The sequence below is a fragment of the Pelobates fuscus genome, chromosome 2, assembly GCF_036172605.1.
Source record: "Pelobates fuscus isolate aPelFus1 chromosome 2, aPelFus1.pri, whole genome shotgun sequence".
In the NCBI taxonomy this organism is placed as follows: Eukaryota; Metazoa; Chordata; class Amphibia; order Anura; family Pelobatidae; genus Pelobates; species Pelobates fuscus.
The window spans coordinates 380,392,835-380,408,429 of NC_086318.1; the positions used below are offsets into that span (position 1 = coordinate 380,392,835).

General features: G+C 45.1%; 1 protein-coding gene across 1 annotated transcript in view; it reads right to left on the reverse strand.

The window, feature by feature from the left end:
• The window catches only part of WDPCP (WD repeat containing planar cell polarity effector), a 262,222-nt gene that overhangs the window by 26,713 nt on the left and 219,914 nt on the right, over positions 1-15,595 (reverse strand). The window contains exon 14 of the mRNA XM_063441857.1: positions 405-543. Within this exon, the coding sequence (XP_063297927.1) occupies positions 405-543 (139 nt within the window). The remainder of the gene's footprint in view (positions 1-404; positions 544-15,595) is intronic.

Consider the following 15,595-nt stretch of genomic DNA (forward strand, 5'->3'; position numbering starts at 1 on the left):
GAACATCTCTCTTTCTAAACAGGGATACAAGTAAGTTATGTCGGCTTAACTCTAATTCTGAGTTTAGACACAGCCACAGTAAAGTCACACCTGCCTATGCAACTAAGATTCAGAGAGACATTTATTGATGTCATCTTCCTAAATGCGGTATTTAGAATGATGTCAAACCAAGCACAGATTCAGGAAAAACACAAGAAAGAGAAAATCCCAGAAAAGTATTTACCATACTGCCAGGTTTACAGGAAGAAATGAACGAGTGGGCTTCATATTATAGTTTCTTTTTTATTAATTCCTTAATAGACCATCAGTTTCCTATTTATAAGATGTGCACTAGTGAGCCCCTGACAGTTGGTGTTCAGTGTACCCATATATGACTGCATTTTTAATTTGGCAATAATCCTCACCTGCTTGTTGCCCTCTTTAGTTGGGAGCGTTCAGTGTCTGAGTCTATGGCAGGAAAGCCCTCAGAAAATCTCTGTTCTTGTGGCATCAAAGAAAGGTCAGCAAAACCTTCATTAACATCATCCAGTCTGTCCAACATATCTGCATAAAATGACAAAAAAAACAAAACACTGCAAATTGTAGGAGTGCAAAAACTCTGCAAAGTGTAAGAGTGCAAGACTGCAACCAAGTAAGAGCAATAACATGGCAGATCGTTTTAAAACATAGTCACTAAAAAGGTGTTATTTAAATTGCAGCCGAACCACCTTTCCATCACTACACTGTAGTCGCCATATTGGTTTAAGTGACATTTCTTTTTTAATATTCAAAAAGCCTTTCTACCACAACATGTGATCCCCGTGTATAACTTTCTCGATGAAGTTATGTTATTGCATTGCATAGCTTCTGTAAAATCTGTGCCAGTCACACGCAATGCATCATCTTCATGGTGTGGGCAGGGGTCCTTCTAGGAAAATCTATTGTCACTTTTTATTTCATTACAACTACAGCTTAATGTAGTTGTTCTGGTATCTATACCATGTCCCTGCAGGCATTTTGTTGTAAACACTGCCTTTTCAAAGAAAAGGCAGTGTTTACATTGCTGCCTAGGGAAATCTCAAGTGGCCACTAGAGATATTCTAGTTCTGATGATGTCAGCCAAGGAGGCAGATCAAAGCTGGAGCCAATGCCATAAATAAGATAAAATTGTATAATATTTAGGGTGGCAAGGGTGGACCAGGGGGATTAAATGGTGATTTTAACACTATAGGGTCAGGAATACACAATTCTGTTCCTGACCCTATAGTGTTCCTTTAATAATTAAGAATAAGAAGAGGACCTTATGACAGAAGATGACTTTCAACTGATTCTTCAAAATTTTACAATGAAATAGGTGATATTATTGAAAATTGACAGGGAGGGGCCTTGACATTTTTCTTTGAGAAGGTGTAAACAATTGAAAATATGTGGACTTTATTACATTCCAATGAAATTATGCAGTTCCTAGCAATAAACATGATTCCCTTGGAGAAGAAATAGAAATTGGTTTCTTTGGTGGGGGTTCTGAAGAAGCAGCGTTCCTTTGAAGTGACATGGATTATGTATATTGACAATTTCTAAGCTCTGTCTAGCATCAAAGTGAATCAACAGCAATGACATGTTTAAGGCACTAAATCTTCGTAATTGATGTCAATTAATTTGACAACTTGAAGCGTTTTTGAATCATAGTTCAATGCATATTGAATATTAGATGCTTGGTGAGAAATTTCAAAAGTACTCTATAGATATTTTTACATCGCTCGTATGCTAAAGACAACTTACTCAAGTGTTCACTTTCCTTTATTCATTTTAAGAAATTAATTTACATCTCAAATCAGAGGCCAACAATGTTATTTTCCCTTTTATATGACCAAAGGAACTCTTGTGCTCTCTGCGAAGTATTTAAACAGCTGTGGTTCAAGATGGAACACTGTCAGCAAAGACTTCTTCCACTCTAGACGTTAATATACGACTTCCATGATTGTTAGCAGAATACATTATTATTATTATCGCCATTTATATAGCATCAACAGATTCCGTAGCGCTTTAAAATATTATGAGAGGGGGGATTCAACTACAAATAGGACAATTACAAGAAAACTTACAGGAAGGATAGGTTGAAGAGGACCCTGCTCAAACGAGCTTACAGTCTATAGGTGGTGGGGTATAAAACACATTAGGACAGGAAATAGCAATCAAATAAGGTGGGAATGAAGCAGAGCTGGTGGAGAGAGTAAAGTGCTGCCCTTTAGGAGAGAGCAAGAGATAGATATGTAAGGTAGAGGTCACTCTGGGAGGCCATAAGCTTTACTAAAGAGATGGGTTTTAAGGCACTTCTTAAACGATTGAAGACTAGGGGAGAGTCTAATGGCAGTAGGCAGGCTATTCCATAGGAAGGGAGCCGCCCGCGAGAAGTCCTGCAAACGCGAGTTGGCCGTATGTGTGCGAGCAGTGGACAGAAGATGGTCACGGGCAGAGCGGAGAGACTGAGAAGGGGCATACCTATGTATCTGTGAAGAGATATAAGAGGGGCTAGTTGTGGTCAGTGCTTTACAGGTATGAGTTAGCACTTTGTATTGACGCCTGTATGATACAGGAAGCCAATGTAAGGACTGACAGAGGGGTGAGGTGTGAGAGGACTGACTAGATAGAAAAATCAGTCTGGCGGCAGCATTCATTACACACTGTAGCGGGGCAATACGACTTTTGGGAAGCCCAATTAGGAGAAAGTTGCAATAATCCATGTAGGAAATTACTAGAGCATGGACAAGCTCCTTGGTAGCATCTTGCGTAAGAAAGGGGCGGATGCGGGCTATGTTTTTAAGATGGAATCTACAGGATTTGGGGACATACTGGTAGTGAGGCTCAAAGGTGAGGCCAGAAGCAAGTATGATGCCAAGACAGGGCGCTTGCAAGGGTGGACTTATGTGGATACCACTAACTTTAAGGGAGATTGAAAGAGGAGGATCAGTATTAAGAGAAGGAAAGACAAGGAGCTCAGTTTTAGAGGGATTGAGTTTCAGAAAGCAGGAGGACATCCAGTCAGACATGGAAGAAAGGCAAGCAGTGACCTGTTGCAGGACGGCAGGGAAGAGGTCCGGGGAGGAGAGATATAGCTGGGTGTCATCAGCGTACAGGTGGTAGTGGAATCCAAATGAGTTAATACATTTGCCAAGAAAGACAGTATAAAGAGAAAATAGAAGGGGACCAAGAACAGAGCCTTGGGAGACTCCAACCGAGAGAGGACGAGAGAGTATCATTAGAAAAAGAGACACTGAAGGAGTATTGGGAGAGATAAGAGGAAAACCATGAGAGGACAGAGTCAAGGAGACAGAGTGATTGAAGAGTTTAAAGAAAGAGAGCATGATCAACAGTGTCAAAGGCAGCAAAGAAGTCAAAAAGAATTAGTAGGGAGTAGTGGCCTTTGGTTTTAGCTGCAATTAGGTTGTTAGTAACTTTGCAGTCTCAGTAGAGTGGAGAGGGCGGACGCCAGATTGCAGAGGGTCAAGGAGAGAGTTGGAATTGAGGAAGTGAGACATATAGGTAAAGACAATTCTTTCCAGAAGCTTTGAGGAAAAAAGGAGCATGGATATGAGACGATAGTTAGAGGGGGGAGCACGGGTCAAAATATGTTTTTGTTCAGGATAGGTACTATAGTGGCATGTCTAAGGTCAGCAGGGAAAACACCAGAAGAGAGAGAGCAATTGAAGATGTGTGTTAAGGAAGGCACAAGACAAGGGGAAAGAGATCTGATAAGGTGGGATGGGACAGGATCGAGTGGGCAAGTGGTGGGGCGAGAGGAAAGGAGAAGTGCAGCCACCTCTTGTTCAGTAGCCAGGGAAAAAGTCTGGAGGGTAGGAAAAGCATGATCTACGTGTGGTTGAGAAAGACACCTGGGATTGCGGGAGCATGAACTATTGAGATAGGAAAAGTATGGCTGTTTGGCGAGGACAAGTGCTGCGCTGTATGAACACAATATGAATCTGTAATGGAGATAGTCTACCTGGGTGCAAGACTTCCTCCAGGAGCATCTTTGCAGGTAGGGTGTTGATTTAGTATGGCACGGTTGAGGGCGTGTCCTCCTCGAGGTGCATGTTTGGAGCGGGACTGCAGCGTTTAAGGCAGAGGTGAGGGTAGTGTTATATGTGGAGATCGTCAGTGAGGGACAGGAGAGGGAAGGGATGGATAGCAGTTGTGATTTAATATCGTCCGACAGCGGCTGGAGGTCAATAGAATTAAGGTTCCTCCTGAGTTGAGGGGGTGAGGGGGTACTTGAAAGCAAACGATAAGATAGTGTGACGAAAGTAACTTTGCCACTGGTTTTTGGAGGGGCCTGTTTGCCAGCCTCCTCCCCTGTGACTATGGCCCCTGCAATAGACTTTGCTAAAATACTTTAAAACAGGCTCTGTTCGTGCAATTGGGACTATATGGTTCGTTTACCGAACAGCCGCACGAACCAGAGGCCACCCTGGAGCTTGTTAAGCTTAATAGATACATTGTTACAATTTCCACCTCTGTGGTCTAAGTGTTCATCTGTGTTGCCGCAATGCCTATGGACGACCATGAGGTGGCGGCCATCTTGTTCGCATGGACAAAAACTGTGAATAGATTTCAGGGGGACTTAGCCACGAATGCCCTAAAACTATTTTCGGCATGAAAACTTTGCGGTTCCCGGTCGGTCCACCAGCGGCAATTAGCATCGATTATATGGAACTATTTTCGTCTATGGGACCAGGCCTGTGGTCGGTAAAAACTATGACTTCCATAACATTTCTGAACCCCTGAACTGATCTGGGTGATGTTTGGATATGTTGGTCACCCAGATCAGGGATATCAGGGGATGTAACATTTGTGGGATTTTATGTATTTTTAGGGTACTTTTAGGGTGTTTTTAAAAAGTAAGTTTTTTCTGTACTTGGAGATAATTGGATTAGAATTAGTAAAGTTACTGATCCAATTATCTCTCAAGCAGGGAGGAGGGATTGTATGTTTCTTATGGGAGTGTTGGGCATTTAATCACTGTTCTTATTGGTCTGTGCCTTTGTGTTGGAGTCTCCAACAAGGTCCATGTGGGCATACCCCTTGTATGGGGATAGTCATAAAAGGCCAAGTGTGGCTCCCATTAACCCCTTAAGGACACAACTTCTGGAATAAAAGGGAATCATGACGGAATATATCCGTCATCTGTCCTTAAAGGGACACTCCAGGCACCCAGACCACTTCAGCTCATTGGAGTGGTCTGGGTGCCAACTCCCACTACCCTTAACCCTGCAAGTGTAATTATTGCAGTTTTTTTAAAACTGCAATATTTACCTTGCAGGGTTAAGTCCTCCCCTAGTGGCTGCTATTAGACAGCCACTAGAGGACACTTCCTGCTTCATAGCACAGGTTTTCTGTGCTAGAGCGTCGCTGGACGTCCTCACGCTGTGTGAGGACCTCCAGCGTCGCTCTATTCCCCATAGGGAAGCATTGAAATTCATTTTCAATGCTTTCCTATGGGGTGCGCTAATGCGCATGCGCGGCATTGCCGCGCATGCGCATTAGGTCTCCTCGGCCGGCGGGCGAGATCAGTCTCGCCCACCGGCCGACGTAACCAGAAGGAGGAGCGGCGGGGGAGGAGGAAGCAGCGACGTGGGACCTGTCGCTGCCCCTGGTAAGTCGACTAAAGGGGTTTTCACCCCTTCAGTAACCGGGGATTGGTGGGTGGGAGGGAGAGGGACCCTCCAGTGCCAGAAAAACGGATCGTTTTTCTGGCACTGGAGTTTCCCTTTAAGGGGCTAAGTTGAGATTTGTTTACCACTCCGTGAAGTCTTGGCTCATGTTTGGTGGATTGGAGAACTACATTCACTCTGGGGATTGCTATATCACAATACTCCCCTGAGTATAATCACTAGCTCTTATAAGAGCTGTTCCTGCTATGCTATCTGGACTAGGAGAGGTCTACCCACTGGAAGCTTGATCCTGGTCTTGGGTCCAGGGTGGTTGGAGAATGGTGAGACCCCAACCAAGCTGCGACGGCTTGTGGGGTTTACGGTAGTTATGGTGTTCCAGTGCAGTGCTTATGGTACTTGCAAGTACTAGGAAGCAGCGATTGACGGAGGTACCCGGTCGGGGTGCCAGGTGGTCCGTCACACATAGCACATGTTAGAAACAACTAACGCAAGAAAAGGTAGTCCACAACTATTAATTGTAGAAGATGGAAAACAAGTTTAAACACAGATAAAAAGTTGAACAAAATTAGTTGGAAACCCAGAAACCCAAAAGCAAAGTCAGGACTGGCTAAAAAAAAAAAACTAAAGGGGTACAGCACAAGAAAATCAGGAACAAGAGAAACAATTTGCAAAAAAAATCCTAAAAAGGCTATGCATTGTCTTCTGTCAAAAAGGTGTGAAATCAGATGGTGTGCTTTTCTCACAGCAGCATTTTATAGTTATGTTACTTTACAACCAGACACCTGTCCTCTGTAATAGTGCACCCAGAAAAACGTGCACCCAGCACTGAGTGAGCCATGATTGCGGCACGTCATAGCCATGCCATTAACAAACAATCAAATTGTAAAATATGGGAATTGCTGCCAAAGGGTATTTATGGAGTGAAACATGCCGAGTGTTTTTATAATGCTGTGAGTTTTAGTTTTCAGTAAGGTGGATATGTTAATTAAGGACATTGATCATAGTAGTGGCCATTCGTCCCGTACATTGCTTGAAAGTCAGAATAAGGCTGAAAGTGTTACAGTGATCTGGAATGTCTTCTACATGGGGATGATCGACTAAATATTGCATATGGATTGGAAACAAAGTGTACTAAGCAGGCTGACCGCATACTTAAAATACATTTTAGTTACTTTAATTTTTTACTATGGGACATTTATTTTCCTGTCAATCAGACAGGCTCGATTTTGTCCAACATGTGAATTTGGATGCGTAATTTGGACTGAGCATTCTCTCCTCCCATGAGAGATTGCCAAACATTCGTCCACATATATGTGAACTGCAGTTCTGTCGACTTGGTACGTAATCCGGTTGAATAAATTGTGAACAAATCTGTGCGAAAACTGAAAGCAACTGAGAGTTTAGAGTTCCACCTGTCCTATAAATTGGGATCTTAAGGGGATAAACCTTTTCTCACACTAAACTGCTGGACATACGTTTACGAGATAAGAGTTCACCCACAGACCAGAATATGAAGATTCATATGAATTCATATGAATCATTTCTCGATGAGGGAGGTGTCTGCGTGTAGCTGCAGATATACCCACTAAACAGTCCATTTGAAGGATAGGTTAAAGTTATCCTTTTCATTTTAATCCTTGAATATATTTTTGTATGTATTATTTATCTAAAGCATTCAAAATGTGCCATTTTTACCCCACTATCCATTTGAGTTAAGGCATGAGCAACTGTGGTATCTTTGACTTTTGGGAACCAAAGGAAAGAAAAATATCTCTGCACAACCTTGCCAGTTAGAAAGCCACATTTACTCTCCCTATTCACCATCACTTGTGCAGTCCAATTTTACCGCAGCTAAAGTAAGTGCGCAGACCACCAAAAGAATTAAGGGATGAATTCAAAACACAAGTTCTATTGACTGAAAACAAAGAAACTCATGACTGTAAAAAAAAGTCCAACAAACATCTCTGCACAACTGTTTTCTTTGAATTAGATAATTACAAGAGGTTTGCACAAATGTGTAATCAAAATGAAACAGGAACGACAAAAGACAATTAAAAATGGGCGCAATGAGTGGGTTCTGTATTTTAAACAAAGGGATGCAAATCTAACTCCAGCAGGCTAAGACAATAATCAATGCATCTCGGAATGTAATGATTTTGATAATTGCATAATGTAACACATGAACAAGTCTGAATGCATTTGGTAAAATAGATAAAGAAATAATTATTACTAGGTCTACTGCCCATTTACATGATTTTAATCTCATTCATTTACTGAAAAAAAAAACTAGCAATTTGTGTTTTGCAAAGCGGCAATTCAAAGCGCATCATTTCTATTCTTTGGAAAAAATCAGGATAAACTAAGAAGGAACCAGACAAATGCTTTGAATTCATAAAACAAGGCTTCGTAATCATATGGAACAAATATGCTTTAATTGAAAAATAACACAAACAAAACAATTTTTGATTTCAGCAATTTGCAGGCAGCGAGATGAGTTGTCAATCAAAATTAACCATTTTAAGTAAAAGGCTTTTTTTTTTTGTATTACCTTTTCAGTGTACTCAGCACACTACTTTTATTCCGATTATTAAAATGGTTTATTTTGAATGTTACCATTAAAAATAACGTGTTAAAAAAGGCCATCCTTTAGCCCCATGAAAAAATCATGCAGCGAGATTTGGTTTGTTAAAAAAACAGCTATTTATTTGTTCGTCCAACAACCGTATTTTTTAATTGTCTGCATTAGCACACATTGCTATAGGACCTATAGACGTTGGTGTTTGATATTTCCTCTTACATGAGACCTGAAGCACAACAGTGATCCTATACAGACAAAATAAAAGGAAAAGAGCCACACACCATAGCCTGAGCCAACTGTAGCCTCCTCTCTTCCTGCACCCTAGGAGAAGGCCTGTATGATTTGCTAAGAGCTTTAAGGTGATCAACGAGGACTAATCCCAGCCAATCATAGGGGATTGCTTATCCAGAGATGTAGTAGTTGTAAAGGCTTCTGAGTTTCCATAAACTAGGCTTAAGGAAAATAAATGTACAGGTTGGTTTTAATGAAGCAGTTCAATCCTCTGCCATTTAGGAGTTAAATCCCTTTGTTTATGAACCCTAGTCACACCTCCCTGCATGTGACTTTCACAGCCTTCCATAAACACTTCCTGTAAAGAGAGCCCTATTTCGGCTTTCTTTATTGCAAGTTCTGTTTAATTAAGATTTTCTTATCCCCTGCTATGTTAATAGCTTCCTAGACCCTGCAAGAGCCTCCGGTATGTGATTAAAGTTCAATTTAGAGATTGAGATACAATTATTTAAGGTAAATTACATCTGTTTGAAAGTGAAACCCATTTTTTTTTCATGCAGGCTCTGTCTATCATAGCCAGGGGAGGTGTGGCTAGGGCTGCAGAAACAGAAACAAAGTGATTTAACTCCTAAATGACAGTGAATTGAGCAGTGAAATTGCAGGGGAATGATCTATACACTAAAACTGCTTTATTTAGCTAAAGTAATTTAGGTGACTATAGTGTTCCTTTAATGAAGGCAGAACATTCTGATTCTGTGGTTAGTTTCACTGTCTGGTCCTCCATTTAGCAAGGCTCTTGACAAACGTCAAGAATGCAAGGTCTACCTTAGGTGACCGTCTACTTCTGGTCTACCTCCAGTTGCCTTGGAACAAAAACAAGATTTAAAAAATCTTATCTATTTTTTAAAGATATGTAATATTAAAGGTACATGGCAGTGATACACATGTTAGAGGGAAATATTGCCGTATTGGAGAGTTCTGCAGACACAGTCTTTATTTAGCCTTATTATTTAGTATATCTCCTGAGCACTAAAATGGTAATATTCTGGCATAATGTTCTGCATGTCCGTCAAAACCAGAGAATTCCAGTCAACCAAAATCACTCTACTCTGCTTCCTGGTACAAAAAGAAGTTAAAATTCCTGTCATAATGACATTGGATCCCTAATTTTTGTTAGGTCATATGGAGACCACCTTTTTGTATAGATCTTTCGCTGCAGTCTTCCTGGAATCAAGCAGTATATTAGCATGTGCTGTTGTTTCCATCTGTGCCACTCTCAATAAAAGCAATGACTTGTTGTGGAATTCAGTAATTGGCCTGATAGTGACATACTTGAAATCCAATGATAGAATGCCTAAGGTCTATTTCCTAATGAAGAGTAACAAGTGAACAGATGGAGATTAAAACAAAATAAAAAATCCTGTTTCTCTTTTCAGCCATTTATTAACTTAAAATAAGACTGCTAAAAATATCATTAGTGGGGGGGCGGAGCCGACAGCCGAGCAGACAGGTCGCATTCACTAAGAGCTCCGGGAATTTCAGCACAAATTACCGAAAAAAGCGACAAAACTTTCCCCCATCTTGCGAAACAAAGCTGAACTCACCTGGCAAGCTCGTCAACCATGGGCAGAAAAAACAAAAAACAAAAAACAAAACCAGATCAGCCCCGACCTGGCACAAGCATTGGGGATCTGTGGCGGCGAGCACATGGCGCCCTTGAGCCCAACATGGCCGCCTATATCGATGACAACGAGGACTCCGATGAACAACTCTCGGACCCCGAAGAAACATACCTACCCACAACGTTGGTACCACCGCAGCCGGACTCAGCCCCGGTCACGAAGGCGGTCATGCAGGAACTGCTAGCGGACCTCCGCCGGCACATCCAGACTGATGTGGCAGACATACGAAAAGATATCCAGGGCCTGACAGGCCGCATGGGAAGCTTGGAGCAAGACTCCCGCAACCACACACGGCAAATAACCGTGATACAACAGGAGCTAAAATCGATGCAACAACAGCGCCTAACTATGGAGCACAGGATGGCGGCAATGGAGGACTTGTACCGCGCCCAAAACATCAAGATAAGAGGCATAACAGATTCGGTCCTAGACACTGAGCTACCACACTTTCTGAGACGCCTGATGAGCAACATACTCCCACCGAAGCAGGCTAAGGGAGTGTTCCTCGATGGTATGTTCAGAATCCCCAAACCAACAACGGCCCCAGCGGCAGCACCGCGGGACCTAATTGTAAGATTTCAGAAACGACAGGATAAAGAAGCAGTCATGACCGCCACCAGGGGAAACGCACCATACGCTTTTGAGGGCATGGCCCTAACATTTTATACGGACTTATCCAGGGGAACTATGGCCTGGCGCACAGCCCTCAGGCCCTTTACCTCCCTGCTCCGAACGCACAGTATCAAGTACCAATGGCGCTCGTCCCACAAGCTCCAAGTATTCCAAGGAGACACTACTTACTTAATAGCAGACCTGCAGGAAGCGAGGACGCACCTATCAACCTTGGGCCTACCACAGGACTCTATGCAGCAACCCCGCTCAACCTTTAAGCCCCATGAGTGGAACCCAGCTACCTCCGAGACATTTGTCCCAAGAGGGCCCAACCATGCTGCGCAGAAGACGGCCCCTACCTGAACAACCCTGGAGATCATGTGGGGTCCCGCCAACCACTCTAACCGCAGCCTCGGTGCTGTCAGAGGACTGAAAAGAAAATGTTTCACGGTTGAAAATGTTTTACAGTTGAAAATGTCTTATGGTTGAATTTTCCGTTTACACCTACCCCACAGAGGTACTCACAAAACATATGGGACACCCTTGCCGCTATACAGCAATTAGCCACACACAGGCCCCCCTGCATTCACAAACTCCCATGATACCAGGGCAGCAGTCTCGCCCACACCGCCCTCACCTACTGACACTGACTCCCGCTGCCATAACCCGGTATACATTAGCCGGTACCGACACTTGTTAAATGCCACTGCTCGTCAGTGATATGCCTAATTACTTACCACTTAATGTTTAGCCCTCACGGTAGAACGAACCCAAAAGAATGTGTCAAAATGTAATTCCTACTGGAGTTAACTTAAAGAGCTTGAACTGAGCTTGCTAGTCTTTATCTACAAAAACAAAAGCACAATGTTATAGACGCCATAGTTGTATTACTAGGTGGATTTAGTCTCCTCACACCAGCTGCTACGGCGGCACAGATTTGCATGTCCACTACAAGCACGAAACATAAAGAATTTTATCAAAAGTTAAGCAGACATAGCTAGGAGATAATATCTTGTATCCTACTACTTACTCCGATATCTAGATGACCAGCAATATATTGACGGTTGCCCAGTAATGTTATCTTAAAAAACTAAAAATGTGCTGTATACTCTTATGCCACGTTATGTTTCAACTAATTGTTACATCACTGCTTGTTACTGCTATTGTGGCTGAACAAGCCTATTGTTATGCCATGCACAACAAAAATAAAGAATAAAAAAAAAAATATAATATCATTAGTGCTTTCACCTCCGAATGAGCTATGCAAATGCATTTATTTGGTTTGCAATGTGATTCACAGCTTGAATTGAACTGGAGGACCACCAAAAGGTTCTTGTTTTGCTTAGTTTTCATAAAAAATTTCATTTTCAATAGCAACAAATACAAACAAATTAACTTGTAATAGAGAGATTGTGAGTTAATTTATTATTCCACTTTATACGTGGATTCCTTTTCAATCTATTTTTTCCCCCACCATAATTCTTTTGGTTTGTGCATGTACCGTATTTTTCGCTCCATAAGACGCACCTCACCATAAGACGCACCTAGTTTTTAGAGGAAGAAACCCAGAAAAAAAATATTCTGAATAAACTGACCCATAGTGTTTCTTACTATGGGACAGTTTGTACAGAACATTTTTTTTCTCCCCTGTCCCATAGTGTCCCCCCTCCCATAGTCTTCACCCACCCCCTCCCCATAGACTTCATCTCCCCCCCCTCCCCACAGACTTCATCTCCCCCCCCTCCCCACAGACTTCATCTCCCCCCCCTCCCCACAGACTTCATCTCCCCCCCCTCCCCACAGACTTCATCTCCCCCCCTCCCCACAGACTTCATCTCCCCCCCTCCCCACAGACTTCATCTCCCCCCCTCCCCACAGACTTCATCTTCCCCCCTCCCCACAGACTTCATCTTCCCCCCCTCCCCACAGACTTCATCTTCCCCCCCTCCCCACAGACTCATCTTCCCCCCCTCCCCACAGACTTCATCTTCCCCCCCTCCCCACAGACTTCATCTTCCCCCCCTCCCCACAGACTTCATCTTCCCCCCCTCCCCACAGACTTCATCTTCCCCCCCTCCCCACAGACTTCATCTTCCCCCCCTCCCCACAGACTTCATCTTCCCCCCCTCCCCACAGACTTCATCTTCCCCCCCTCCCCACAGACTTCATCTTCCCCCCTCCCCACAGACTTCATCTCCCCCCCCACAGACTTCATCTCCCCCCTCCCCACAGACTTCATCTCCCCCCCTCCCCACAGACTTCATCTCCCCCCCTCCCCACAGACTTCATCTCCCCCCCTCCCCACAGACTTCATCTCCCCCCCTCCCCACAGACTTCATCTCCCCCCCTCCCCACAGACTTCATCTCCCCCCCTCCCCACAGACTTCATCTCCCCCCCTCCCCACAGACTTCATCTCCCCCCCCTCCCCACAGACTTCATCTCCCCCCCCTCCCAACAGACTTCATCTCCCCCCCCTGCCCACAGACTTCATCTCCCCCCCCTGCCCACAGACTTCATCTCCCCCCCTCCCCATAGACTTCATCTCCCCCCCTCCCCATAGACTTCATCTCCCCCCCTCCCCATAGACTTCATCTCCCCCCCTCCCCATAGACTTCATCTCCCCCCTCCCCATAGACTTCATCCCCCCCCTCCCCACAGACTTCATCTCCCCCCCCTCCCAACAGACTTCATCTCCCCCCCCTCCCAACAGACTTCATCTCCCCCCCCTGCCCACAGACTTCATCTCCCCCCCTCCCCATAGACTTCATCTCCCCCCCTCCCCATAGACTTCATCTCCCCCCCTCCCCATAGACTTCATCTCCCCCCCTCCCCATAGACTTCATCCCCCCCCTCCCCATAGACTTCATCTCCCCCCCTCCCCATAGACTTCATCTCCCCCCCTCCCCATAGACTTCATCTCCCCCCCTCCCCATAGACTTCAACCCCCTCCCCATAGACTTCAACCCCCCCCTCCCCATAGACTTCAACCCCCTCCCCATATTCTTCTCTCCCATACTGTCCCCCTCCCCTTTTCCCATAATTACTTACCTGTCTTGTAGCGTTGGCCGGCAGCACAGGGCGCACCGCGGTAGTGGAACTTGAATTTCATGTTCCGGTTTCCGGCGGGACTGAAAGGAAGTGCGCACTCAGCTTGTGCACACTTCCTTTCAGTCCCGCCGGAAACCGGAACATGAAATTCAAGTTCCACTACCGCGGTGCGCCCTGTGCTGCCGGCCAACGTTACAAGACAGGTAAGTAAAGCTTCATATTCGCTCCATAAGACGCACAGACATTTCCCCTCACTTTTGAGGGGAAAAAAAGTGCGTCTTATGGAGCGAAAAATATGGTATATATGTGTCATGTATATATATTAAAGGGATACTCCAGGCACCCAGACCACTTCTGCCCATTGGAGTGGTCTGGGTGCCAACTCCCACTATTCTTAAAGGACCACTATAGTGCCAGGAAGGTCCTTGGGTCCCCCCCACCCTCAGGGCCTCCTCCCGCCGGTGAGGAAGGGGTGAGGAAGGGGTTAAATCTTACCTGCTTTCCCCCGCCGGGCTCCCTCGGCGCGGGGAACTTTCCTCCTCCTTTTTGCTGTCATCGGCTGCAGGGCCGTCTATAATATGATTAGGACCCTGGGCAATGCATTTTCTTGGGCCCCCTGGGCCCTGCCCCTCCTATCCCTCCCCCCCAATTACGCCCAATGCGCAATCACACTGACAGACGTACTGGCACATACAGACACAGACAGACATTAAAACATTCACAGATACACACTGACACACAAATATATACTGGCAGACATACTGACACACACACATACATACATACACACACTGGCAGACATACTGACAGATATACTGACACACACAGACACATACACACAGGCATACTGACACACACACAGGCATACTGACATACACATAGACAGACGTACTGGCACATACACACAGACAGACATTAAAACATTCACAGATACATACTGACACACAAATATATACTGGCAGACATACTGACACACACACAGACATACATACACACACAGGCACATACACTGACAGATAAACTGACACACAGACACATACACTGACAGACGTATTGACACACACATACATACACACACAGACTCATACACTGACAGATATACTGACACACACAGACACATACACTGACACACACAGACACATACACTGACAGAAGTATTGACACGCACACAGGCATACTGATATACACATAGACAGACATACTGACACACACAGGCCTACTGACATACACACACACATACATACACAGACAGACAGACATACTGACACACACAGACATACTTACACACAAGCATACATTTAGCCACCCTCCAGGTTCTTACCTTTTCCTGGAGGGTGGTTTCCCTGGGGTACAGTGGCAGGCTGATGCAGATGGGAGTTCTCCTCTGGAACTCCCCTCCCTGCCATTCTCCTCCCGCGCGGCTGTGCTCTCCGTCCAGGAAGGGGCCCGGTCGCGCTGTTTAAGCGTCACAGCGCCAGACCGGGCCCCTGCTCACACATGCTCCCCGGGTGGCCCTTAGTGCATGAGCCACCCGGGGAGCCTCCTCAGCGTGCGGGCCGGTGCGGCTCTGTGCAGCCGCACCGCCGGGTCCAAGGGGGGCTGCGCAAATCGCGGGGCCCACGGGGCAGCTGCTCTGGGCCCCCCAGGAGCATCTGGGCCCGGGGCAGCTGCCCCGTGTTAAAGACGGCCCTGATCGGCTGAATGCGCATGCGTGGCAAGAGCTGCGCGCGCATTCAGCCAGTCCATAAGAAAGCATTCTCAATGCTTTCCTATGGACGCTGGCGCCTTCTCA